Below are 24,322 nucleotides of genomic sequence, written 5' to 3' on the forward strand. Positions count from 1 at the left end.
CATCTAGAGGGCTCACTGGGTTGATTAGACCACAATATGCTCAGGCCTGGGGCCCAACACCTACGTGTCCCCACCTCTAGGACCCCCTCCGCCTTGCGTGAGGCCGCACGCAGTTACACAGATCCTTATAGCTTCCTGCTTCTGACCACCACCTTGGACTCCAGGTCCAGTGGTCTGGGCCTTTGGGCGGGTGGCTGCCCTTCTCTGGGCCTCTTTCCTCAATGGCAGCAGGACACCAAGGGCCAGGGCCTGGGACCCGCACCCAGCAGGCACTGGGCAATGCTCTGCCCTGGCTGTCACTCCTCCTGTGGCTGGAAGTGTCCCCGTGACCTTGCTGCTACTGAGCTCCGTGCAGTTTGTCCTATCGCAGCACCCACAACCTGGGGCTCACGACTGTCCAGCTGCCTGCACTTTGGACAGGCCAAGCCTGCACCCGTTGGGGCCCCTCAGCTCTGGTGATTCTTGAACCCCGACAGGGCAAGGGCCTGTGAGAGGTGGGGGGGAGGGTGGGCAAACGGACCCCCAGAGCTGGGCGCTGGCAACTGAGTCACAGCCAAGGCTAGTGTCTTCAGCAAAGTGGGAGACACTTTCTGGGGCACGGAGGGGCTCCTTTCAAGGAGTAACCTCGACACAACCAAACTGAGTAACAGTGGGGGCCTCGGGTCAATACTTCCTGTTCAGGGCAAACTGGAACTCTATCATGTTACAAAATGGCGTTAGAGCTGCACTCTGACCCAGCAGTAAGGGAGAGAATCAAGTCAGGAGCTGGATACACTCATCCATTTGATTTTTTATTTTTTCGGCTGTGCTGCATGGCATGGGCAATTTTAGTTCCCCAACCAGGGATCGAACCCACAGCCCCTGCACTGGAAGTGTGGAGTCTTAACCACTGGACCGCCAGGGAAGTCCCTAGACTCATCCACTTTAAATGAAAGTATTCTATTTACCTGCGTACAGATAGAGGCTCCACGTCAAGCATCTAGTGCTGGTTATGTGTGGGAAAAGCAAAATGAGAGGCGATTTAGAATTTTCAAGCCTGCCTCTTACAACTGGCCTTGTTTTTGGAGAGCTCCTGCCCCCAGCAGCCAGCAGGACTAGTGGTGCTGGACTCGTGGACACTCCCCGGGCTCAAGTCTTCCTTCCTGGTCCTGCACTTCTCACCTCTGTGCCATTTTGTGGGTTCAAAGGACCCCAAAACCTTGGCCAGTGGTGGAGCCCACACAAGTCCTGGGCCACTTCTGCATCAGGAGATGGCCCATCCTGGCCTGGTAAGTAGGTCCAGGTGTCAGCAGGGGATCTGAGAAAAGGGGCTTCCTGGTAATGAGCTGGGTAATCTGGGTTTCTTTGCTGCAGGCCTTCTCAGAGCCTTGAATGTGCTATCATGCTGTGCCTGGCCCAGAGGGGAGAGGCACTTGGGGCATTTCCCACACTTACTGGTCCCTAGAACACCCTTCCAAGAAGCATCTTGGGAGATCAGTGTTTTGTAAAAAGCACTTTTGGAAATAATGGAGAAAGGGAACTCCGAGATCTCTCAGGCCCGAATTAGTTTTTTCATCTGATGTGTGCTGTGTGATCCTGAGCAAGACACTTCGCCCCTCTGAGCCAGTTTCCTCACTGCTGAGAATGAATTGAAATCCTCTCACACCTCTTAGCACCAAGTTAGAGGGGGCTGTTTTTGGCTACTCTGCTGCCACTGGGCTTGCGTGTGGCCCCAGAAGGAACCATGTCACTTGGCTGGGACTGCAAAGCAGGAAGTCCTGAGCGGCAGAAGCCATGCCAGCAGCCTGGTCTGGGGAAGCTGGGGAGAAAAGCGGATGTGGCTGGAGGAGAGGCAGAGCCAGCTCACAGGCAGCAGGGCCTGGGTCACCCCCTCGTGACTGTCACCCCCCCCCCCCCCGAGCAGCCTTCCCCTGCCTCCCAGCAAGGATGCTCTGGCCTTTCCAAGTTCCTGCTCTTGATGTATTTCTGCCTACGGGCTTGCGAGAGGCTCTAGGTCCTTAGGGTCTCAGCTGTGGGTGGCCCTCAGGAGAGGACAGGCCCCAGCCCCAGCCCCAGCCCTTGGGCACACAGGAATATGGGAACAGTGGACCTGGGCCGACCTCCAGCCTGCGGAGCCTTGGGGAACATGCCCAGGAAGATGTGTGGGCCACACACTGCCGCGGGCCCGGGCCCAGCCACGGGGAGGGCTGGCAGGTCCCACAGAGTCGCACAGGAGGGCGACTCTGTCCAAGGACCTGGTCCAATGGAGGAAGCCACAGGCCGTGGTCAGGCCGCGGACGGTCTCGGCCTGGACGGCGGACTGATGACAGAGGCGGTGGGGAGGTCAGAGCTCTTTTATTGGGCAGAAGGGGACCTCGGGGCAGCCGGCGGGCCGGTCACCGGTAGAGGTAGTCGGCCTGGATGTTGGCGGCGATCTCGGCCTCCCACTTGTCCCCGTTGTTGAGCAGCTTCTCCTTGTTGTAGAGCAGCTCCTCGTGCGTCTCCGTGGAGAACTCAAAGTTGGGGCCCTGCGAGCGGGGGAGCAGGCGCAGCCACGTCAGGCCCCTCCGAGGAGCTTCCACCCCGGCCTCCCCCGCCGCGGGGCCCGCTCACCTCAACGATGGCATCCACAGGGCAGGCCTCCTGGCAGAAGCCGCAGTAGATACACTTGGTCATGTCAATGTCGTAACGTGTGGTCCGGCGGCTGCCATCGGCCCGAGGCTCAGCCTCAATGGTGATGGCCTGGGGGGTGGCACAGGGTACTGTCACCTGCCAGCCACGCTGGCCCCAGGCACAGGATCCAGCCCCCGCCACGGCTCATTCCCACTCCTGCGGGACTGGCCCCCCGGGGCCTACAGAGCGGACCCTCTGTCATCCACTCTCGGCCCGCGTGTACCTTTGCTGACCCCTCTCCTAACAGGCCGCCCGTCGCGGCTGTGATGTCGGCCTCTGAGCGCTTGCCCTAGCTGACATTCTCTTGTTTGTTAACGGCCAGCACCTCCTGCCTGAGAACGTGAGTCCCACAAGGAGAGGGCCGTTGCCTGCCTTGTTCACCATAGCACCTGCAGACCCAAGGGGTCCCACCCGGTAAAAAAATGCCCCATTACTGTTGGTTGCATGTTGAACAACCTTCCCAATTACATCTAGTTATCCCCATTTAATGGATGAGAAAACTGAGGCTCAGAGAGGTTGAGGGGTTTCCCGAAGCCACACAGTAAGTGAGGCGCAGAGCCCAGACTCAAACACAGGTCCTTAACTCTCACTTCCTGGGTGTACACTTGCACCAGCTGGGGGAAGGGGTGGCCTGGGGCCTCCCACAGCTGGGAGGACCTTCAAAGGGATGTGGCAAAGGCCCTCAGATGTCCCCAGGAGTGTAATGCCCACCACGCATAGTGGGACCTTTGGCTATTAGCCTCATCTCTTTGTGCCTCCGTTTCCTCACCTATAAAAATGGGGATAATAACCTCTACCTCCTACAGTTGTTGCAGAGATGAGTCATGAGTTTGGCTCAGTGACTGGTCCACAGCCGGCACTCACTGTCTGGATGCCACCACTGTTATTATTTTTTCAGGGCTCTCCTACGTGCTCCAGGTTGGTGGCTAGACTGGGGACAGCAAGGCCACAACCCGTGGCCTGCAGGACCTGGGAGTGGTCCAGGAAATGAGGCAGGTCGTGGACAGCAGCCATCCGGAGTCACAGAGATGTGGCCTGGAGCGGCCGCTGGGAGGGGGTCGCTGTGTGGACCGTGAGGACCCCTGAGCCTGCTGGGCTCCTGCCGGGCACATCCGCCAGCCCAAGAGCCCCAGCTGTGTCTGTCTGTTTCTGCACTAACAGTCTGTGTGGGACCCTCCGACAGAACCAGATGCCAGGGGCTCAAAGGAGCAGCAACCGGGGGCAATGAGGGCCTCGGCTGTGGCACATGTGTCCCTGGGTCCAGTCCTGTGGCAGGCACACAGGCAGTGCTCCTGAAACGGCTGCTGCATCCGGGTAAAAGTGGAAACCCTCAGGTGCCGCCTCGTGGCTCGAGGCCTGGGTTTCACGCCCCCGACCAGACCCCCAAGGGCAGGACCCACGTGTGTCACGTGGCCTGCTCAGGGCTGGAAGTTTCCCTCCCCTGACTCACTGCCTCTGAGTCGCCTCCCATTCACGGGGGGAAGAGGCTCAGATCGGGAAAGGGGCTTTCCGGGGACACCCACCCGGCAGGGGGCCCAGAGTTCGGGCCCAGGGCTGCCCGCTTCACTCTCTCTGCAGCAGGCTGTGGCCTCCCTCTCCCAGCGGCAGGGGCCGGGGGGCGGTCAGTTGGGGTCAGGGGCTCACCTGGGCTGGGCAGACGGCCTCGCAGAGCTTGCAGGCGATGCAGCGCTCCTCCCCGGACGGGTACCGGCGCAGCGCATGCTCGCCGCGGAAGCGGGGGCTCAGTGGGCCCTTCTCAAATGGGTAGTTGATGGTGGCTGGCTCTCGGAACAGGTAGCTCAGGGTCATGCCCAGGCCTGGGGGCGGCACAGGCACGGTGGGAGGGGGCCCTCCTCCCTAACACATCTGTGCCCCCCACCAGCCGGCCTCCCCCCTCCCCCCAGGGCCCACCTCGGATGAGCTCGGTCCACAGCAGGGTCTGAGCTGCCCGGTCAGTCACCGACTTCATGTCCATTGAGGGCTCCCGCATGTTGACATATTCTGCAGGGGAGGCGGGCAGAGAGGCCGTGGCAGCAGGCCTCACACAGGCCCTCCCCAAGGACTCCAGCTCAGGGAGACGAGGCCTGGCCTCCTTCTAGGTGCAACAGCTGGGCCCCCCAGGGGTTTGTTCATTCACCAAACCTCCCCCGCCTCAGTGAGCACCCTTGAGGCCAGCCTCAGGCCCTGGGCAGTCCTCGCCAGCTTCTCCCTGTGCCTGTGTGGCCATCCAAGCCAGGAGTTGATGGGGGTTGGAAGGGGCTTGGGTACTGGGGTCCTGATGAAGAGGCACAGCTCCCAGGGCTCACACCTGGCAGCTCCCTCCTTGTCCTACACGGGGAAGGTCTGAGATCACACGGTGTAGCCACATGGAAGGCCCTCCACCCCCTGCAATGACAGACCCGGCCCCCAAGAATCATATTCAATCTTGATCACCATCCTCTTTATACAGAGTGGAAACTGAGGCTCCGAGAGGGCGAGCCCCCAGCAAAGCCAGGACCAGAACACAGGCCTTCTCCCCTGCCTCTGGCAGGACGATGATCAGAAAGCCTGAGGCTTGAGGCGCCCCGGGACTCACTGTAGGTGGCTGCCACTGTGCTTCTGTGGAGGCTCCGGCCACTGGGATGCCCTGCAAGGATAGGGGTTACGCTGTGCAGATGCGACCTCATGCTAGGAGGCTGGGCCCCTCACACCCAGGAAAGGCTCCCTTGGTCCTACCTGCACGTGCGGCCTGGGCCAGGGCCCGAAGCAGCATGGGCGTGGTCAGGCAGTGCATCTGTGGGCAAGAAGAGAGTGAGGCATAGGTGGGTCTCAGACAGGCATGGTTCCCCACTCCCACCCCCGGGAACCCTAGCATTGCAGGAGCCTTGACCCTTGACCCCAGTGCCACTGTGCCAGCTTGTCCCGGCTCACCCCCATTCCTGTCAGAGGCACAGACGGGCTTCCTGTTCCCAGGTGCAGCTCCTCCCGGCCTCCAACCTGACCCAGGTTAACACTGCCACCTGCCACCGGCGTTTATTCAGAGCTCACCGTGCCAGGCACTGTGCTAGGGGTCACGCGCACTGTCACTTTGTCCACATGATGACCTCAGAGGGAGGCACAGATGAGAAGCCACAGCTCAGTCATGTTAAGTGACTTGCCCAAAGTCACACACTGAGGGGGTGGGACCAGGATGTGAACCCAGGCCAGACCCCTCCCTTTACACCCCCAGCCCTCCCCTGCTGAACCTTTTAAAGGCTTAAATAACCCTCAAGATCAAATTCCTCTCCCCAGCATCAAGGTCCTTCTGGAACTGTCTCCCAGCCTGCCAAGTAACCTTGGGTTTTCTCACTTGTGAAATGGGAGGTCACGAGAATGGAGGAGGCTCGAAGATGCCAAGGGTTTAGCCCAGAACCTGGCACTTAGCCGAGGCCAAAAGTGCCCCTCTCGTGAACTGTGACCTCTAGCGGGACCATTTCTTTTGACCGCTGACTTTAGGGCCAGGCACCCAACCCGGCTCCTTCCCCGACCTTCCTCATGACCTCTGACCCGACAGGCGCAGGAGGTGCATATGCGCCCTGACGGTGCCGGTTTCCCGCCCGCTGCACGCTCAAGGACACAGAGGCCGCGGGTTCTGAGCGGGCCGAGATAAAGCCCGGGCGCGGAGCCGGCGGAGCCAACAGGGGCCGCACACTCGACCCCGATGCCGCGCTGCCCAGGCTGGACCTTAACACCTGAGCCCCGAACACCCACCTTGAATCGCTGCCTCTCCTTCCAGGGCCGAGGGGCCTGTCCGTCGAGAGGCGGAGCCTACATCCTGGGATGCTGTCATTGGGCGTGGACTCTAATGGTGTGGCCTGATTGGCTGGTGGCGCAGCGGAAAGAGGCGGGATCGAAAAATCTTTTCTCCGATTGGCTAGGGGAGCAGGCAGGCGCTTGAAGCGGTGTAGAGCGTCGCCGGGTTGGGTGCGAGAAGCTAGTGAGCCGGGACTCCCGAGCTCTTGGAGGCGGGACATCCGAGGCGTGGTTTAAGGTTGCTGCTCATGTCGGACCCGGCGCCCTGGGCTGGAGGACAGCCGCTCGGCCTCGGCGGGGCGTGTGTGATAACGGTGATGAGAATCGTAGCCTGTGGTGATTCCTCGCGGGAGCCATGCCTACTCTATGCTAAACCTTCATCCTGGCGTCTTCATTTAATCCTCCCGGCAGCCCTGTGGGGAGGAACGATTATTTTCGCTTTACAGTTGGGGAAACTGAGGCACGGACTTGTGTAGTAACTTGGCCTAAGCCTTAGATCTAAGAAGTGCGGCCTCCTGAACCACTCCTAGATCTGTATGACCCGGGAGCCCCGTCCCTCAACAGCCCCCAAACCCGTGTTTCCTCCCAGTGAATTGTGTGGCGGAGGGACCCCGGAGGCTGCGGACACTGAGAAAGCCCCTGAGGCCGCCTGTGTGTTGGGGGGAGTGGAAGGTGGTCAGGGAGGGCTTCCTGGAGGAGATGATATCCAAGCAGAGCACAAGGAGGAGTCGAGCAGAACCAGAAGGGCCAGAGAGCATGCCCAGCTTCTGTGCGGAGGTCCACCAGAGAAGGAGGACACATCCAGTGCGTTAGAAGAGGGCAAGGATGGGTTGGCAGTGGCGGGTGGGGGGGAGCGTGTACAGGGCTATGCAGAGCCTCCCAAGGATTGTTATGGGTCCAGACTTGTGAGCCAGGGGAACCACTGAAGGGGTTCAGGCTGAGGGCTAGTATGGTCCAGTGGGCTTTGGGAAGATCTCTGAGGAGAAGGGCTGGGCCCCGGGGAAAGAGGGTAGGTGATGGATGACCCGGGGCACAGCGATTAGTGTGTGGATTGGGGAAGTCTGTGGTATTTTATAGAATCATCAAGAATTACTTAAAGATGGGACTTGGGAGGTGAGAAGGGAGTGTCTAGCAGGAGGCCGGGGAGTCTGGCTTTGTGGCTGAGTGGATGGGGGATCACTCCACGGCATGGGGGCCCAGGAGGATGAGCAGGAGAGGGAAGGGGAGGAGTCCAGTGTGGGACATGATGAGGGGAAGGTGCCCAGGGCCAGCCACTTGGGGGACAGGAGCTAGTTCAGAGCTCCTAAGAGGCCCGAGGTGAAGGGAAGGGAGATCCTACTGTGGGCATCTCATCAACCTGACCTGGAGGGAGAGGTGCGGAGAGAGTAGAGGGAAGCAGCCTCCCCCCTCCCAAACGAGGAGACAGGACGCCTGGAGCCTGGAGTCGGCAATTAAGCTCCAAAATTTAATCCTCACGATGATCTCAGGAGGTGTTAATCACCTCCTCTGTGCAACAGATAGGGAACCAGGCTCAGAGAGGGCAGGGACGACCCAGGTCACAGCAGGCCCGCAGTGTGTCACGGACCGGATGCCAGGACCCCTTCTGCACCCTCCACAGAAAGGGCACCTTCTGTCCTGAGAGGTGCCCGCATCTTCCCTCGTCTCCCGGAACACAGGTGGCCAGCATGGGAGCGGGAGGGCAGGTTACTGCACTGTTTCCGATGCTCCCAAACCTTGGCCCATCCTGGCTGGGGGGGCAGCTGAGGGCCTGAAAAGAGAAGCCCCAGGCGGGAGGAGGGCAAGCACTGGTCTGGGCCGTGGCCCCGGCAGGTGTTTTCCCCCTGTGTCGTGGACCCCAGGTCATGTCTCCACCAGCCTCAGGTGGCCACGGCAGCGGAGGACTCGTAGACATGAGCTGGGAGGGACGCTCGGAGCCCCTGTGCACAGGGTGGCTCAGAGCAGGGCGCAGCTGCAGCTGCGGGTCTCCATGGCTGCGAGCAGCACCCTCAGGTTGCGTGGAGTGTGGGGCGGGTAGCGGACAGCGTAGACCTTCTCCAGCCCAGGGCGGCGCAGCAGGCAGGCGCGGGGGTGGGAGAAGGTGTCGAAGGAGAACTTGCCGTGGTAGCTGCCCATCCCACTGGCGCCTGTACAGTGACAAGGAACACAGCAATCAGGCCCCCAGTGGCCAGCCAAGGAGCGGCAGACAGACCTGGGCTCTGCCAGTCACACAGTATGACCTGAGTGGGCTACTTCACCCCCGAGCCTTGGTTTCCCCAGCTGTAAAGTGGGCTAATCATGGGATGCTGTGGGTAAAGGGCTTAGCGCTGAGCCTGGCCCCAGCACCCGCTCGAATAAATATTGCGGACACCAGGTGCTGGGGCACGGTGGGTAGACAGTGGTCAAGAGTGGATTCTGGGGGGGTGGGGGATGTATTGGGAATTTGGGATTAACAGACACACACTATATAAAATAAACAAGGACCTACTGTATGGCACAGGGAACTATATTCAATATCTTGTAATAATCTATAATGGAAAAGAATCTGAAAAGAAGAGCGTGTATATATATATAACTGAATCACTGCTGTACACCTGAAACTAACACAACATTGTAGATCAACATTTTCTTTTTTTTTTTTTTTTTGCAGTACGCGGGCCTCTCACTGTTGTGGCCTCTCCCGCTGCGGAGCACAGGCTCCGGACGCGCAGGCTCAGCGGCCATGGCTCACGGGCCCAGCCGCTCCGCGGCATGTGGGATACTCCCGGACCGGGGCACAAACCCGTGTCCCCTGCATCGGCAGGCGGACTCTCAACCACATTTTCAATTAGAAAAAAAAGAGAGAGGAAAGATGGAAAGTAAAAAAAAAAAAAAAAAAGTGGATTCCGGGGCAGCTGCCCAGGGTTGAATCCCAGCTCTGAAGTAGCCATGTCACCTTAAGCAAGTGATTTCGCCTTGGTCTCCTCTGTGACATGGGGTGACAGTGGCACCCACCTCCTAGAGTTGCGGGGATTGAGCAAGTGTTCAGACCCATAGATACAGTAAGTGCTGTGTTGTTATGAGTCGCAATGTCCAGGTAGGGAGGCAGTCAAGGACCCGGCAGTGGGAAGTCCAGGGCACCCAGCCTGGTGGGATCAGGGGTAATCCGGGAGGGCTTCCTTGAGTGAGTGGGGCCTGAGGGATGTGGAGTTGACCAGATAAAGTGGATGTGTGGGGCAAGAGGGGCCCAGGCTCGGGGACAACTCAGGGAGCCTTGGAGGTGGGTGACCGTGGTGTGTCAGGACTTGGGCAGAGCTGTGTGTGTCTGGGGCAGCAACCAGGGAAGCGGGGCAGGGGCGGGAGCAGGACTCCGTGGCCAGACCAGGAAGGGTGGCCTCAGGAAGCTGAGTCAGAGCCCTGGCTCCGTCTGAGGGCCTGGGAGCCGTGGAAGGCTTTGCCAGGGGAGCAGCAGGGTCAGATTCACCCGCAGACAGAGCCCCACGCTTCCCTGAGGAGGGGGTGCTGGGGAAGAGGGTTCCAGAACTGGGGATGGCAGCGGTGCGCAGCCCTGGACCTCCACCACCAGGAGCATCGATCTCAGCCTGCCGTGCTCCTGTGACACCAGCTGCTCCCCAGGGAGGGTCCAGGCCCACCAGGGCAGCCCGCCAGGACCTGCTGGTCATTTACTCTAGTGCCAGGTGCGGGCAGGTGGCGGGACCGCAAGCCTCTGGCCCTCTCGTCCCCTGAGGAGGAGGTGGGCTCAGAGAGGGGAAGTGGTGGCCTCGCATCACACAGCCGTCGGGCTTGCTGGGACCAGCCTCAGAGGCCAGGACTTCACAGCGGTACTGGGGGCTGCTGGGGCTTGGTAGAGGGGGGAACCGGCAGGAGCCCCTGTCTCCTGTGTGACATGCCAAGCATGGGACAGAGGGGACACAGGAGGCGTTAAAGGAGCAGCATGTAGCCTCACTGTGGAGTAAAGAGAAGGCCCAAGGCCGCCCTGCGTGTGCTAAGCCCTAGCAATCACAGTGATGTTTAAAAAAACCCTAAACTGTGTATCTGTGGGTCCACCCACATATGTAAATGCAGAGACAGGTATGGAAGGTTCCGCCTCAGACTCTGCAGAGGGGAGCAGGGTGAGAGATGACGGTAAGAGGGCATGGCTCTGCCGGCACGTACCCACTCCTCTGAAGGGCAGGCTGGCGACAGTCATGTGCATGAAGCCGTCGTTCCCACAGAAGCCCCCGCTGCTGGTTTGGGCCAGTACCCGCTTGACCACCTGGGAGAGAAGCAGCTATGAGGCTGGTGGCGGAGCTGCCGGGACCGCGGGGGCTCTGTCCAGACCCCTCAGGGCCCTGGGACCCACTGCAGGGTCTGAGGCCATCGTGAGAGCTGGAGGGGGTGGCTGTGGAGCAGCCTGCCACCCATCCCCAACTGGAGACGTGTTTCCTGAGCATCCCTTGCTTGTGGCCCATGCAGGTGACTGTGGACACAGACTCAGGCCTGATGGGGAGATGGGAAACCCAGCATCCTCCTGGGGACGTGGAGGGTGCAGGGTGAGGGGCGGGCAGTCAGGGAGGCGTTCCTAGGAGGGATGTGAGGTGCCTGCTGAGTCTCAAGGCGGGGCAGAGATGAGTAGGAGGGCCCCCCAGGCAGAGTGAAGGGCAGGTGGGGAGGCCAGGGGTGGGGTGGGGGGGGGCAGGGACGCAGCGGGGGGCCTGTGTGCAGCACAGGGAGGACATTGAGATTTGGGTTTTGGAAACATGAACTTGATCCTTGCTTGACTTAATGAAGGCCTTTCCTCTTCAGCCTGTAGGTGTATTTGAAGAATGAGGGCGTGGGGGACTTCCCTTGTGGTGCAGTGGTTAAGAATCTGCCTGCCAATGCAGGGGACACGGGTTCAAGCCCTGATCTGGGAAGATCCCACATGCTGCGGAGCAACTAAGCCCACAACTACTGAGCCTGCGCTCTAGAGCCCGCGAGCCACAACTACTGAGCCCACTGCCACAACTACTGAAGCCCGTGCGCCTAGAGCCTGTGCTCCGCAGCAAGAGAAGCCACGGCAATGAGAAGCCTGTGCACTGCAACGAAGAGTAGCCCCCGTTCGCCTCAACTAGAGAAAAGCCCACGCGCAGGAACAAAGACGCAGTGCAACCAAAAATAAATAAATAAATTTATAAAAAAGAAGAAGAAAGGGGGGGGAATGATTAGTAGACACTAAACAGTAGTTGCACGAAAACTTGGCTATAGTTAGTTGCAACGTGTGACCCTCAGGTAACAGCTAGGTTGGGGCTTGCCTGCTGGTGGGTGGAGTGGACCCCCATCCGCCGACTCAGAAATCCCACTGAGAGAAATCCCAGGGAAGGGCAGGGGACCAGGGCTCATGCTTGGGCCTGCATGTCCTGGTCATTCATCCTCCCCCAGTCGTGCCATCCCACGTCGTGTGTGCCTTCTATGAGCCAGGCAGAGAAAGGGGACACTGCCGCCACCAGGCCATGATGATGCAGAAGAATGGAGGTGGGGCTGACTTAGAGGGGACACTGGACCCTAGAGAAGACCCTGGGGAGCCGCCCACTAAAGGCCCAGAAGAATGTGGCCTAGATTGGAGGGCAGGAGGAGGCCCTGCTGACCCGAGGAGAAAGGAGAGGGACAGAGCCAAGATAGCGCCACCGTCCCAGAGCTCCTATGACTGTCCCCGAGGGACCAGGACGCCCGCCCCTCCTGCCAGGCCCCTTGGTCCACTCTGGTCCTGGTGCCACCTCACCCTCTGCTGACCTCACTCCACCCTCCACTGCTGCCACCTGCTCCCACCTCTGTCCAGCCCCACCTGGCTGCTGTTGGAGAAGGTGTACAGGGCCAGGGGCTTCTCCCGACGGCGGATGAACTCGATGGCCTTGTCCAGGCTCCTCACATTCATGATGGGCAGGATGGGCCCGAAGATCTCCTCCTGCATCACCGGCTCCGTCTCCTGCACGCCCACCAGCACCGTGGGAGCTGCCCGGGCACAGGGCACGGCTCAGCCCCAGGGGTGGGGCCTCGGGCAGGCAGGGCCCCGGGACCCAGGGCTCCAGGCTCAGGGACGTTCTGGGGAAGGTGATCTCCCCACAGCCCCCGGGAAGTGACCTTGAGGGGCTCCCCAGCCTGACCGGGGCCCGTGGGGCCCAGAGAGCCCCTCAGCCTTGGTCTTACAGTCAGAGGGTGACCGGACCTGAGGTCCCGGGTCCCAGCCTGCTGGGGAGCAGCGTCACCCTCTGAGCCGTTCGGCCTGGGAGACTGGGGCTGCTTTGTTCACAGCGTAGCGGGTGCTCAGGACGGGCTGTTGAAATTCAGAACCAGGAATCGTGGGCTCATAGGACCTGGGGTCATGGCCCCGTGGAGCAGCAGATCTTGGGGCTGAAGTTTGGAACCTGAGCCCTAGAACTCTGGGGTCTGAGCTTGGAGAATCCAGAGCCTGGGCCAGAGGGCTGAGTCGTGGGGTCACAGGCTCAGACACGGCAACGCGGAACACTGGTGTCACAGAATCGTGGCACCAGAGCCGTGGACCAGGCTGGGCTCTAGCAGTGGGGTCGGGGAGCCTCAGGGCCCGAGGTTACAGGCTGGGCCCAGACTCGGGGCCCAGCTGTGGCCCCCAGCGTGGAGGGGCCTTAGCTGGGGTGGGCTGGGAGTCGGGCACAGTGGCAGGGAGGGCGGGACTCACCGATGTAGCGATCGCTTTCATCACTCTGGCCCCCGATGGCCACGCGGCCACAGCTCAGCAGGCGCCGGAGCCGCAGGAAATTCTTCTCACTGATGACGCGGCCCAGGTCTGGGGAGCTCTGGGGGTCTTCGCCGTAGAAGCGGGTGGTGGCGCTCTGCAGGGCGGGCAGCAGTCGAGCCTGCATTTCGGGGCTGCACAGGATATAGTCGGGGGCCACGCAGGTCTGGCCGGAGTTGAAATAGTGGAAGAAGGCCACGCGGTTGGCCACGGTCTGGGGGTCGCAGTTGTCGTCCACGTGGCAGGGGTTCTTGCCCCCCAGCTCCAGCGTGACGGGCGTCAGGTGCTTGGCGGCAGCAGCCATGACAATCTTGCCTACTCGGGGGCTCCCTGGGGTGGAAGGAACCAGAGTGGCTCTCGGTCACTTGGGCCAGGTGGGATGGCCTCAGCCCAGGGCTGGGACCCCTCAAGGGGGCTCACTCCCTGCCCTGCGGCTCCCTGGAGAGGCAGTAGAGTGGAGGGCGGGGTGGGGGTGGGTGGGGGTGGGCGGGGGAGAGTTGCCCTCACCTGGCTTCTCCTTGTCAGTTGCTGCTGCACTGGGACCTTTTTCAGGTCGTCCCCCCTCCCCTTCCTCCCCCACTCCCCCACCAGCCCCCCGAGGAGCTCTGCCCACAGCTGCAAGCCAGGCCCAGCTCCCTGTCCTGATCTGCCCAGGTAGACAGCCAGGAGCCCCCGTCTCCCTGCTTCTGATCCCAGCTGGGCCTGCAGGCGACTCTTTCTAACCTGCCGCCCTAAGTCCCTCCCCACTCTCCACTCTCCTCTGAAAGTAACTCCTATGGCCCGGCTCCAGCTCTAGCTGGTCCTCATTTGGGTCTCCCCTCCCTGACCTAATCTGGCAGCTGTGGCGCCCTCCACACCCACCGTCTGCCCCCCCTTCCCCTAGGTCCCCACCTCTCCTCTGGGCTGGTGTCCTGGGTCTCACAGTCCCCTCTTCCACTCAGCCACCCCAAAACACACCTGACAGCGCCCCCAGGCCTCGACACACTCTTGCTCACGCCTGGCCCAGGGCCCCACGCTGCCATTCCTGTCGTGATGTGATAACCCTGGCCTTTCTCGCCAGCCACCGCGGCCCGAGGGAGCCCAGAGCCCAGTCACCTCTCTGGTCTCACTTCCTCCTGCTTCCCTGTCCTCGCTCCCTCCTATCCAGGCCCCCTTGTCGGCTGAGCCGGCCCCAGGGGCCTCCCCCTACCACGGCTCCTCCCTTAGGTCCTCCTATCTTTGTTCAAACACCTCCTAGTCTGTCCCGCCTTCCTGACTACGCCCACAACTGAATTCCCCACCTCCACCCTGGTCACCTTTGCACGGGCTCTGTGACAATGTAGGAGGCTTTAGCCCTGCTTTATCCCAAGGCCTCGCAGTGCCCGTCTGCGCTCTCAGCAAACATTCACCGAGCGAGTGAGTGAGTGAGTGGCTGCTGCCCAGGCCACGTGCTGTGACAAAGGCTTCCATTCATTCATTTGTCCTTAAGACAGGCCTGTGACTTGGGGATGGCCCCTATCATACCAACAAGGAAACTGAGGCCTGGAGAAGTCAGGAGATTATGGTGGAGTAGCTTCGGACGGTCCATCGGCCTCTGCACAGACTGCCTCGGGGACCTGGCGTACAAGCTGGCCTCCAGGCGTCTGCCTGCCTTGCCTCTGCACCCTTGGTCCTGGGGGGCCAGGGCCCAGAGTCCACTGAGCTTCGGGCTGTGATGGTGGAGGGTGGTCAGGCGCCCCCCCACCCCCCACCCCGGCTTCCTTCTCCTGGAGTTTCCGGCCCCGGGGAATCTGTAGGAACAGCTGAGGACCCTGGCCCCTCTGCTCCCACAGTCGCCCTCCCTGTCTGTTAAGGTGGCAGCTGGCAGGCCTTGTCCTGGGCTCGTGGCAGGGTCCGGGGAGGAGAAAGGCAGAGATGGCACGTCCCCTGCTCTGATGGGGACAAAGTGTGCAACACAGGAGGCAGGTCCACCCCTCCCTCCTCCAGGGCCTCGCCTTGTCTGTATCCTCCTCCCTTTCATCTCTTCTGGAAACTCCATCCTGGTCACTTGAAGCTAGGTGGTGTGTGGACCACATGGGCACATGTCAGGGTGATGGCAGGTGACCTCTGGGAGCAAAATACAGCCTGCCCCAATCCTGGCTAGTGCAGTGGGCACTGCATCTTTTTGTCACCCAAGCCCCCAAACCCTCATCTGTCCAGCCCTCCAGAAGGGCCGTGGGCGCAGGAATGAGCGCCTGGCACAGCGGGAGCTCAGCAAGGACAGATGCTGTGACATGTGAGATTGTGAGTGGTGGAGAGGCCTGTTTCCGGGATGGGGCCCATCCCTCCCAAGAGTCCCCAGGGGTCTGGGGCTGCTCCCCAGCCTGCTCAGGGGGAGTGGAGCGAGCTCATCCTGGGGCCGAGAGCACCACACAGCACTTGCCCCAGTCTGCATCCTCCCTGGCTGGCTGGCTGCTTCTGTCCCTCTCTCAGAGTTGGGGATAAGACCCCTAAGGGTGGGGCTGGGCAAGCTTCTCACCTCTCCCATCCTGCACAACCTCCAGACTGGCTCCTCACCTGTGAAGAAGATGTAGTCGAACTTGTGCTCCAGTAGCTGCCCGGTCTCCTGGGGCCCGCCCAGCACCACGGCAAAGCAGCTCTGCAAGCCAGATGGGCGGAGGGCTCCCTCTGGGATCCCAGCCTGAGAGCCCAGAGGGCACCTGCCTGCCTGCCTGGGACGGCTCCCCCCTTGCCTGGTGCCCGGGCTCCAGGTGGGCTGGGTCGGGGGCAGTGGGGAGCGGGGAGCTCCCCAGGGGCACTGGGCACAGGCAGTCCCAGCCTACCAGGTGTAAGGTTGGGGCCTGGTGGGTTTGGGGTTGGGACTGAGGCCGGGGCTGGGCCAGCAGGGCCGACCAGAGACAGACAGGGACCCCCGGGGGACAGGCCCCACCCCTCTGTTTCACTCAGAGGGAAACAGGCTGAGAGGGGCGGTGACCTGGCCAAGGCCACACAACCCAGAGGAGGCAGGAGTGAGGCTGGAATTCAGGTCCTGTCTGAGGAGCCACGCCAAGGGCTGCCCGGCCCAGCGGGGCCTGCTTAGCCCTTCTCAGCCCCAGTGTAGCTGCTTGGTCTATACCTGGCCCTGCTCACCTGGTCCAGGTATGGGGCAGCACCTCGGCCAGGACCTTCTCAGTGCTCTTGCTGATCTCTGAGGGCTTCAGCACCACGCAGTTGCCTGAGGGGCGGGGCGGGGCGGGCCGGGGAGAGGAGGGGGCCAGTTGTAGCCACTCCCCGTCTCCATTCAGTCCTCACACCTGCAGGGCAGGTGCCGGCCTCACTCCATCTTCAGGTGAAGAATATGGCTCAGAGAGGTGCCCTGCCGGCCCCAAGGCCACACAGCCTGGGGATGGTGGGCCAGATGGGAACCAGGCCTTCTTAGCTACCTGGTGCCAGCTCCCCCCTCCTCCCTGGCTCTGTGGGCGGCTGTGAGGCTGGGGGGATGGGCGGGGGCTGGAGGGAGAAGGTGGTGGTTCCCTCTCACCTGCTGCGAGGGCGCCCACCAGGGCCTCTAGGCTCAGGTTCAGAGGGTAGTTCCAGGGGGCGATGACGAGCACCAGGCCGAAGGGCTCCTTCCGGATGAAGGCCGAGTCCAGCTGTGTGGCCTGGGTCGGGGCCAGGGTGATGGTGAACGGTGAGGTGCCAAGACCCCAGCCCCTCAGCACCACCTGCCACCCAGAGAGGCTGCCTGTGGCCCTGACGCCCAGGGTCACTCACCAGGTTCGTGGGCACTTTCTCATCCTTCATCCAGGCCCGCAGGTTCCTAAGGGCCAAGTTAATCTCATTCTGGCTGATGCTGATTTCAGACACCTCTGACTCGAAGGCTGACTGCAGGGGAGGGGGAGGGGCAAGGGCAGGGCTTGGGCCAGGGTACCCAGGATCTGCAGGTGGCCGGAGCCCTGGGGTGGGCAAAGCCTCCCCAGGCAAGGTCTGTCTTATTCACTCATTCATTCATTCATTCGCTGCATGTTCACTGAATGGTTAGAGTGCGTGGGTGCCGTTTCCGTGCTGGGGATGCAGCCGTGACTGAAACAGACAGAAAACCTGCCCCACGGAGCTGACGTTGTGGGGGCGGTCGACGTGGTGATGAGAACGTTGACTACTCCATTAGGACGTGACAAGCGCCATGGGAGGATGAAACAGGGTAAGAGGGATAGAGACTGCTGGAGTGTGTGTGCGTGTGTGTGAGTGCATGTGCGCATGTGTGTGTGTGTGTGCCTTTGCTCTATTTTATATAAGATGGTCAGTGCCAGCCTCTGGGATGGGGTGACATTTGAGCAGTGAGGAAAGGGAGGGAGGGAGCCCATGGATACCTGGAGGCAGAATATTCCAGGCAGATGGTATGTCCTGTGCAAAGGCCCTGGGGTGGGTTCAGGCTTGCTATGTTCCTGATTAGCAGGGAGAAGAGTGGGTGAGGTGATGAGGCCAGGCAGCTGGGGTGAGGACTGTTGAGCAGAGCAGGGACAGGCTCTAACTTAAGTTTGAACAGGACTGTCTGTGTGGCCCTCTGTGGCCTGCTGTGTGGATGTCAGTCTGCAGGGGACACTGGGGACAGGTGTCTCTGGGTCACTGGGGACTGGTCACTGGGGACAGGAGTCTCTGCCATCAGTTCCCACAGCCCAGGGACCAGGGCAGATTTCAAGGGCAGGAGTCGGAAAAAGGAGACAATCAATAGGGCTTTTGTCCTGATCTATGCCGGCTGGCATGCCTGCCCCACCCCCACGAGGGAGGAGGGACCCAGCCTGTGGGCTGCAGGCAGCTGGAGGCCCATGGCCTAGGACACAAGAGCCAGGCTGTCCTGATGCCTGAGACTCAGCCATTATGGTGTAAGTTCCTTCCTGTCAGAGGAGAGGGCGATGGGCCCAGGAGTGCCAGAGCTGAGCCTTGGGGGGAGGAGGAGGGCGCAGGGACCTTGGGGGGAGAAGCCACGCCCACCAGCGCTTCTAGGGGCTGAGCCTGCTTCAGGCATGCCTTCTACTATGTCTGTGTCCACAGCCCACACTCCTGCCCAGCGAGGTCTCCTGTGACCTGACTGAGGTTTGGGCCTGTTTGAGGGATAATCTGAACCCTGCTGAATGCCAGGAGTTTGGAAGAGTAGAGGCTGTTTTGAGCCCGGGTTCTGTGCCCTTAGGCAAGAACATGCCCTCTCTGAGTCTCCTCTGGGGGTGACTGGGTGTGACCACCTCTACCTGGAAGGGCTGGTGGGGGTTAAATGGGAGGATTTGCGCAGGTCAGACAGGGCAGATGCTGCCTGCTGGGAGGGTGGGGGACAGGGCTGGCCGAGCCCAGAGGGAGGGACCAGGCCAGAGGCCGGGACCAGATTGGATTTTCTGGGCTGCTGCTTCCTTTGTGGGGTGCGGGCTCCTGGAGGCTTGAGGGTTGCAGGCAGGAGGTGAAATTTGAGCCATAGGGAGAACAGGGACCAGACAGACCATCGGGTCAGGTCTCACGGAGGCGGCCAGGCCAGGCCAGCTGGTGGGCAGGGCAGAGGCTCAGTGGGGTGTCAGTCCCCAGGGAGCCCGACATGCCAGGGTAGGGGGTGTGAGCCCCCTCTGTCCTGGACCAGGTCCAGTGAATGGACACTCCCCACAGGGAGGCAAAGCCAGGCCCCTTGGGTGTCAGAGAGCCAAGGAGAGTAAGACCCGCTGCCCTGGTTTCATAAATGGGGTAGCAGACGATTCCAGAAATGGCTGACGAGGGAGCCCGGGTCTCACCTGGCTACAGTCCTGGAGCGTGGTGATAAATAGAAGGTTTGAGGACCCTGAGAAAGGGAGTAGGCGTCACTAGGAGGCCACGTCCTCAGAACAAGTCCTTGTGGCCAGCTTTTGCTGCGCCCGTGAATGGAGGTGCCCTGATCCATGACCCCAGGTGCCACGAGATACTAGTCTCGAAGTCTGTGACTGCTCTGGACACCTGGCTGGGTGCCTGCAAATCAGGTGGGGCCCAAGGAGGCTGCAGAGGGCCTCCCAGGCCTGCCAGTGCCAGCATCTCTTTCATGAGGTGGGTGGAGCCAGCAGGCCCACCGGAAAGGCAGGGGAGGCAGGAGGGCAGAAAGGGATGACCCCAGGGTCCTGCTCATGGGCTCAGGAGGTTTGGGGAGAAGATGAGCTCAGCGCTCAGCATGAGCCAGTGTGGGACTGCTGCAGCCCCCTGGGGACAAGTGGTGACCACAGGGGCTGGCCGGCAGCCAATATGCACCATGGGCCTGTCCTAGGTGTTAAGTATCAAAACAGCACCTCACCAGCTGGTAAAGAGTCACAGCCTTGGAGAGTTACAGGTGGTGAGGGGCCAGTGGGGCGTCACGGGTGAGCTTGGGCACCGTGGCCTTTGTGGCAAGCTCAAGGGACATTTTGTCCAGAGAAGAAGCCCCTGGACAGTTGTCCTAGGGCAGTGGCAGCCACACGGGTGGGCCCTGCTGGCTGAGACGGTGGAAGGCTGCCTACAAGGAAGTGTATTTCTTGAGGTCCTGCTGTGGCTGCTGCTGGAGATGGGAGGGGCTGGGCCCCCAGGCCTCCAGGGTTTGGACAGAGGCCATGATGCCCACGGTACCTAGTGAAGCAGAATTCCTCCACATGCGGCCCTAGCGGTGTGACCCAGCTCCCTGGACCTCATCCCTTGCATACCTCTGCCTCTTCCACTCCCCTTCAGCCACTCTGGCCTCCTTGCTGCTCCTCAAGCACAAATACACCAAGCACCTCCTGCCTCAGGGCCTTTGCACATGCTGTGCCCTCTGCTGTTTCCCCCCTTGTCCACGTGGATCCTTCCCCCTCCTCCTTCAAACGCCACTGTCTCAGAGAAACCTTCCCTGACCCCCACATACAAAACCGCACCCTGACCCTGGCCCTCTCTCACCCCTTCACACTGGGAGTGTCTCTCCACGGCATTCATTACCATCCAACATGCTGTGTATTTATTTACTGTCTAGTTGTGTCTCTCTCCAGGAGGCCAGCTCCCTGGACACAGGAACTTTGTTTTATTTGTTGTATCCCCAGAGCCTACAACAGTACCTGGCCCATAGTAAATGTTCAATAAATAGTAGTGGAGTGGGGGAATTCCCTGGCGGTCCAGTGGTTAGGACTCCGCGCTCTCACTGCCAAGGGCGCAGGTTCAATCCCTGGTCGGGGAACTAACATCCCGCAAGCTGCACCGCACGACCAAAAAAAAGAAAAAAATAGTGGAGTGAATGAAGAAATGAATGAATGGGTGAACGCAGAAGAGCAGGTTACGACACAGGAAAGGAGGTGGGGTTTGACGGCTTTTAGTTCCCCCTTCATGGAGGATGCAGCTGTCCCCACCCCCCTGTCTCAACCTCCCCACCCCTGCCCTCCTCCTCCCACCCCTGCCTGTCCCCCCACAACCCACCTTGTGCAGGTCCTGCGCCAGCGCCTCCTGCAGAAGCTGCTTGTTCTCTTGCAGGAAGCGGCTCAGGCCCTTCAGCTGGGCAGCCCGGAACTCGGCCGGCCGCGTGCACCCCGAGTCGAAGGCCTCCCGCAGCCGCTGCAGCGTGTCCGCGAAGGGGTCCATCCTGCCGGGCGGGGCAGCGTGGGTCGGGGCGCTCCACCTCCAGGCGCCCCCCACCGCCCCTGCCTGCACCCGCATGGGCCCACGGGCACCCCCATGGGGACTCACACGTAAGCCCAGGGACCAGGGCTGCCCCACCTACACATACACACAAACACACACACAAGGGGCACACTTGGACACCCACTGACAGAGCTACAGACCACACCTCTTAACCAGTGGGCAGGAGGGTTCTGGACCCCAAGGCAGTCACGGGACTGGGTGTGGGCTTGGGAACAGCTACTCCGTGGCCCCTAAGAGTGAGCAGGGAGCCAGGGGGTCACGCTTCTTCCTGCCACCCGGAAATTAGCCCTAAGCCATGGCCCCCACCCTACTCCGGTGCCCCTCCTGGAGACGGACAGCCCTCACCCCAGCAGGTCTGAGTGGAGTAACCAGGGGAGTTTGGTAACTAGAGGCGGAGTCCGCCAACCACCACTTTGGGACATTCCCAGTACGAATGCTCTGTTCCCACTGTCCCCAGCCTGGGGGCCCTGCCCAGGGTGGCCAGGCTGGCTGGTGGTGGCTCAGAGGGCTGGGTGACAGGACTCCTCTCCCTGTGCCCCAGCTCCGCAACAAGACTGGGAAACAAGAACCCCACCTCCCAGAGGCCCTGCTGCCCATCCCAGCCCCATCGGCCACAGTGTTGGAGAAGCAGGGAATGCTGAGGGGTGAGGGGTGAGGGGGCAGTCAGGCCTCCATGCTGTCATCAGCCAGGGCTGGCAGGCAGGGTAGGGGCTCTGACATTCCCCCAGGCACCCACCTGCTTACTTGAAGTTCATCAGAGGAGCTCTCTGATGCACTTAGTCCTTGGCCTGGTGCCAAGGACGAGTGGGGACCCTTTCCTCCTCTCTCTGACTCACTTCTCTTCTGGTCTCTGCTTGGCTGATGCCTCCTTCAGGCAGCCCACCATGATTACTCCCTTACACATTCTCACAGTGGGCCCTTGGCTCTGCTCCCCACCGCACTGTGTCATACCTTGTGATAAATACCTGGTTTCCTTCTGTCCACCTCCCTGCCCCGCCTCCCCATCCCTCTCTTTCCTCTCCCACTGGATTGGGCAGCAGGACCCCTCTTTGCCTACTTAACTTATCATTTGGGGCTTTGTGCCCCAATCTCCTCATCTGTTAAGGTCACCCTTCCACCTACCACCTGATGGGTGTTTATCAAGGATGAGACCATGCTGGCCAGTTCTAAGCCCAGGACAGGGCGTCAGTGCCCTCAGGGTTGCCAGCTATTGTTAAGTGACTACTGCCACCACGGCCCTAAGTTTTCTGGAGGACTCCATGAGCTGTTCCAGCCAACAGGATGGCCTGCCCTGATGGGCACTCTGTGCTGAGAGCCTGCTGGAGCCCTACGCTGTCCCCATAGGCATGATGGGGGCCAAACTGACCCCACAGGCCTCCTACTCTGATCAGGAGAAACGGGGCAGTTGTCTTGGGCACAGGGCGGGCACCACATCCCCCAGAGAGGGTGACTGTAGCAGAACAGGGACATCATCAGAGCCCCTGTCACTCCAGGCTTGTCCCTAGCTCCAACCCTCCTCCAGAGAGGAAGGCATACTGGCCAGAGACCCAAGAGCTAAGAGACTTGCTGACCCCTAAAGCCGCCACCTGAGCTCACCTGAGCTCAAACCCTGACCCTGCCTCTGTAGTTGTGTGACCTTGGGCAAGTCACTCATCTTTTCCCTGCCTCAGTTTCCATGCCTGTAAAAAGGGGATGCTACCGTTCCACCACATGAAGCACTGGCCATTGTGTGCATGGTAAGAGCTTAGTAATGGTCAGCTGTGGTTATTGTTACCAAGTACTCAACAAATATTTATCCCTCTTCCTTCCCCCCATCCTCTCTCACCTTCAGACTTCTGCTGATGGATGCTGAGGGCAAACCACACCCGCCCCTCTCCCACCTCCGCAAGGTTCTTTGCACTTTCCTAAGAGCCTACGAACCCACAAAAATGTAAGGCACGTCACTTGAATAGGGCATCTCAGAGCACAGTGTGGGGTGGGGAGCTCTGTGGGGGTGGAGGTCTGCTTGGAACATTCCAGCAGCTTCTCCTGGCAACACTGAGGCCAGCTCACACCATATTGCAGTTTGGTCAGGACCGAGGCCCAAAGGGGTGACTGCTGCAGGGCAGGGAACTGGACTCAACCCAGGTAAGCAGATGTGCAAGGCTGCCTTGGGCCTGGGGGGACCCCGGGCCTGTGACCTCACAAGGGAGCTGAGCAGCCACTGTGGACACACAAATGAGGGGGTTCCTTCATCGGGTGGTCTGGGGGCCCTAAGCCCACCTCCCTGGGAGTTGCTAAGTCACTTGATGTGACAAGGGATGGGCCTGGTTCCCCGGGCCCCAGGGCCAGCCACCTTCCCTCAAGGCCATGAGCCTGGGGATTCTATAATAATAATAATAATAATAATAATAATAGTGACTAAGCACTGACTGTGCCAGGCACTGTGCCAGTATGGGTGCCTGATGTGAGTGCAGCATAGCTTTTGGATGGCACCCCTGTAGGAAGCTGAGGCCCAGGTCATGTGGCATCAAGGAGGGAGACAAAAGGGGCAGGCACTCAGGGCTACTGCCTCCAAATCAGCATCAAGAAACAGCTGCTGCCCGAGCCCCGTCCCTGGGCCCTGGCTGGTCCTGCGGATGAGCCACCTCCCAGCCCCCACCTCTGCCCACCCTCTCATCCTTTCTGCCTCGGTTTCCCTGTCTATACCACAGGCCTTCTAAGAGCACCCTCTGTATGACGTGTCGGGGGCCTGAGGACCTGGGTCCAAATCCCAGCAACTCTGTTTATTAGCTAGGAGACCTTGGGCAGGTGGCTTGGCCTCTCTGTGGCTCACTCTTCCCATCTGTGCAATGGGGATGGTGTCTTGTAGGTACCCCATAGTGCTGTGAAGTGCTTGGTGCAGGGCCGAGCCCCGTGAGTGCTCAGTGAGGACGGCTCTGAACGATGGTTATTCAGACTGCAAAGGGCAGCTGTGCTGGGGGGTCTCGGGGAGGAGACCCTGGGGTGGGAACCCGAGGAGACCTTGGCCCAGTGTGGGCACCAGGGAGGCAAGGCAATCAACTTGAGACCCAGGTGGGGGCAGGGATGCGGGGTTGGGAAGAGTGACAGAGGTGAACATGGTGGTCTGAGGGCCCAGGGGACCCCCATCAGGCTGTCAGAAGGTGGACGGCACGGGGCTGCCTCCAAGGCTCTGCAGGTCCCAGTACCCTAGGGTCTCCAATCTGATCTCCCCTCCCTGCCCCGTGTAGCCTTAACCTGGATTTTTACAAGGTCTCCCAAACTCTGGGGAGCGGCCCCCTCCCTTCCATGGTGGGTGTGGGGAGCTGGGGACCAACCCTTGGCCGTGGGCCAAGCCAACCCCCGCCCCACCACACGGAGAGGCTGTGCCACCGGCTGCCTGACGCTGGCAAAGCCTCTCCTTCCTGGACCCTGGCAGAGTCCATTCCCAAGAACACGATCGCTCAGAACCGCTCGCTGCATAGCCCACCCCAGCAGCGGGCATGCGTGGCAGTTGCCCAGGAAATGTGTTGCCAAATGGATGCTTGACCACCCCCCCAGGGACAGGGGTGCATTCCTTCCTGGGGCGGCCGG

At 60.8% G+C, this 24,322-nt stretch overlaps 2 protein-coding genes across 6 annotated transcripts; both read right to left on the reverse strand.

Annotated features, from left to right (window-relative positions):
* Positions 1 to 2,318: 2,318 nt before the first annotated feature.
* On the reverse strand, positions 2,319 to 6,478 carry NDUFS8 (NADH:ubiquinone oxidoreductase core subunit S8). Of its 3 annotated transcripts, none has more exons than XM_022591229.3 (7): positions 6,382 to 6,478; positions 5,368 to 5,425; positions 5,228 to 5,278; positions 4,564 to 4,653; positions 4,297 to 4,469; positions 2,593 to 2,721; positions 2,319 to 2,507 (listed from the first exon to the last, which is right to left on the reverse strand). In XM_022591229.3, the coding sequence occupies exons 2-7, from the start codon at positions 5,423 to 5,425 to the stop codon at positions 2,376 to 2,378; spliced, it is 633 nt and encodes a 210-aa protein (XP_022446937.2). In that variant the 5' UTR covers positions 6,382 to 6,478; the 3' UTR covers positions 2,319 to 2,375. The 3 variants fall into 3 exon arrangements, with proteins under 3 accessions (XP_022446937.2, XP_022446936.2, XP_022446935.2); XM_022591228.3 differs by lacking the exon at positions 6,382 to 6,478 and adding an exon at positions 5,680 to 6,309; XM_022591227.3 differs by lacking the exon at positions 6,382 to 6,478 and adding an exon at positions 5,563 to 5,677.
* A 1,389-nt stretch (positions 6,479 to 7,867) lies between these two features.
* On the reverse strand, positions 7,868 to 23,394 carry ALDH3B1 (aldehyde dehydrogenase 3 family member B1). Of its 3 annotated transcripts, none has more exons than XM_089914402.1 (6): positions 16,259 to 16,327; positions 15,648 to 15,685; positions 13,094 to 13,480; positions 12,224 to 12,390; positions 10,576 to 10,675; positions 7,868 to 8,567 (listed from the first exon to the last, which is right to left on the reverse strand). In XM_089914402.1, exons 3-6 carry the CDS (start codon positions 13,452 to 13,454, stop codon positions 8,377 to 8,379), a joined length of 819 nt encoding a protein of 272 aa, XP_089770528.1. In that variant the 5' UTR covers positions 13,455 to 13,480; positions 15,648 to 15,685; positions 16,259 to 16,327; the 3' UTR covers positions 7,868 to 8,376. The 3 variants fall into 3 exon arrangements, with proteins under 3 accessions (XP_089770528.1, XP_022446934.2, XP_089770529.1); XM_022591226.3 differs by lacking the exon at positions 15,648 to 15,685 and adding an exon at positions 15,686 to 15,767 and having other exon boundaries at positions 16,259 to 16,279; XM_089914403.1 differs by lacking the exons at positions 7,868 to 8,567; positions 10,576 to 10,675; positions 12,224 to 12,390; positions 13,094 to 13,480 and adding exons at positions 16,650 to 16,770; positions 16,883 to 16,993; positions 20,528 to 23,394 and having other exon boundaries at positions 13,747 to 15,767; positions 16,259 to 16,343.
* Between the last annotated feature and the right edge of the window lie 928 nt (positions 23,395 to 24,322).

This window comes from Delphinapterus leucas, chromosome 7 (assembly GCF_059928025.1).
Source record: "Delphinapterus leucas isolate spDelLeu-1000000601 "Yukka" chromosome 7, BTC_Dleu_Yukka2, whole genome shotgun sequence".
Lineage (NCBI taxonomy): Eukaryota > Metazoa > Chordata > Mammalia > Artiodactyla > Monodontidae > Delphinapterus > Delphinapterus leucas.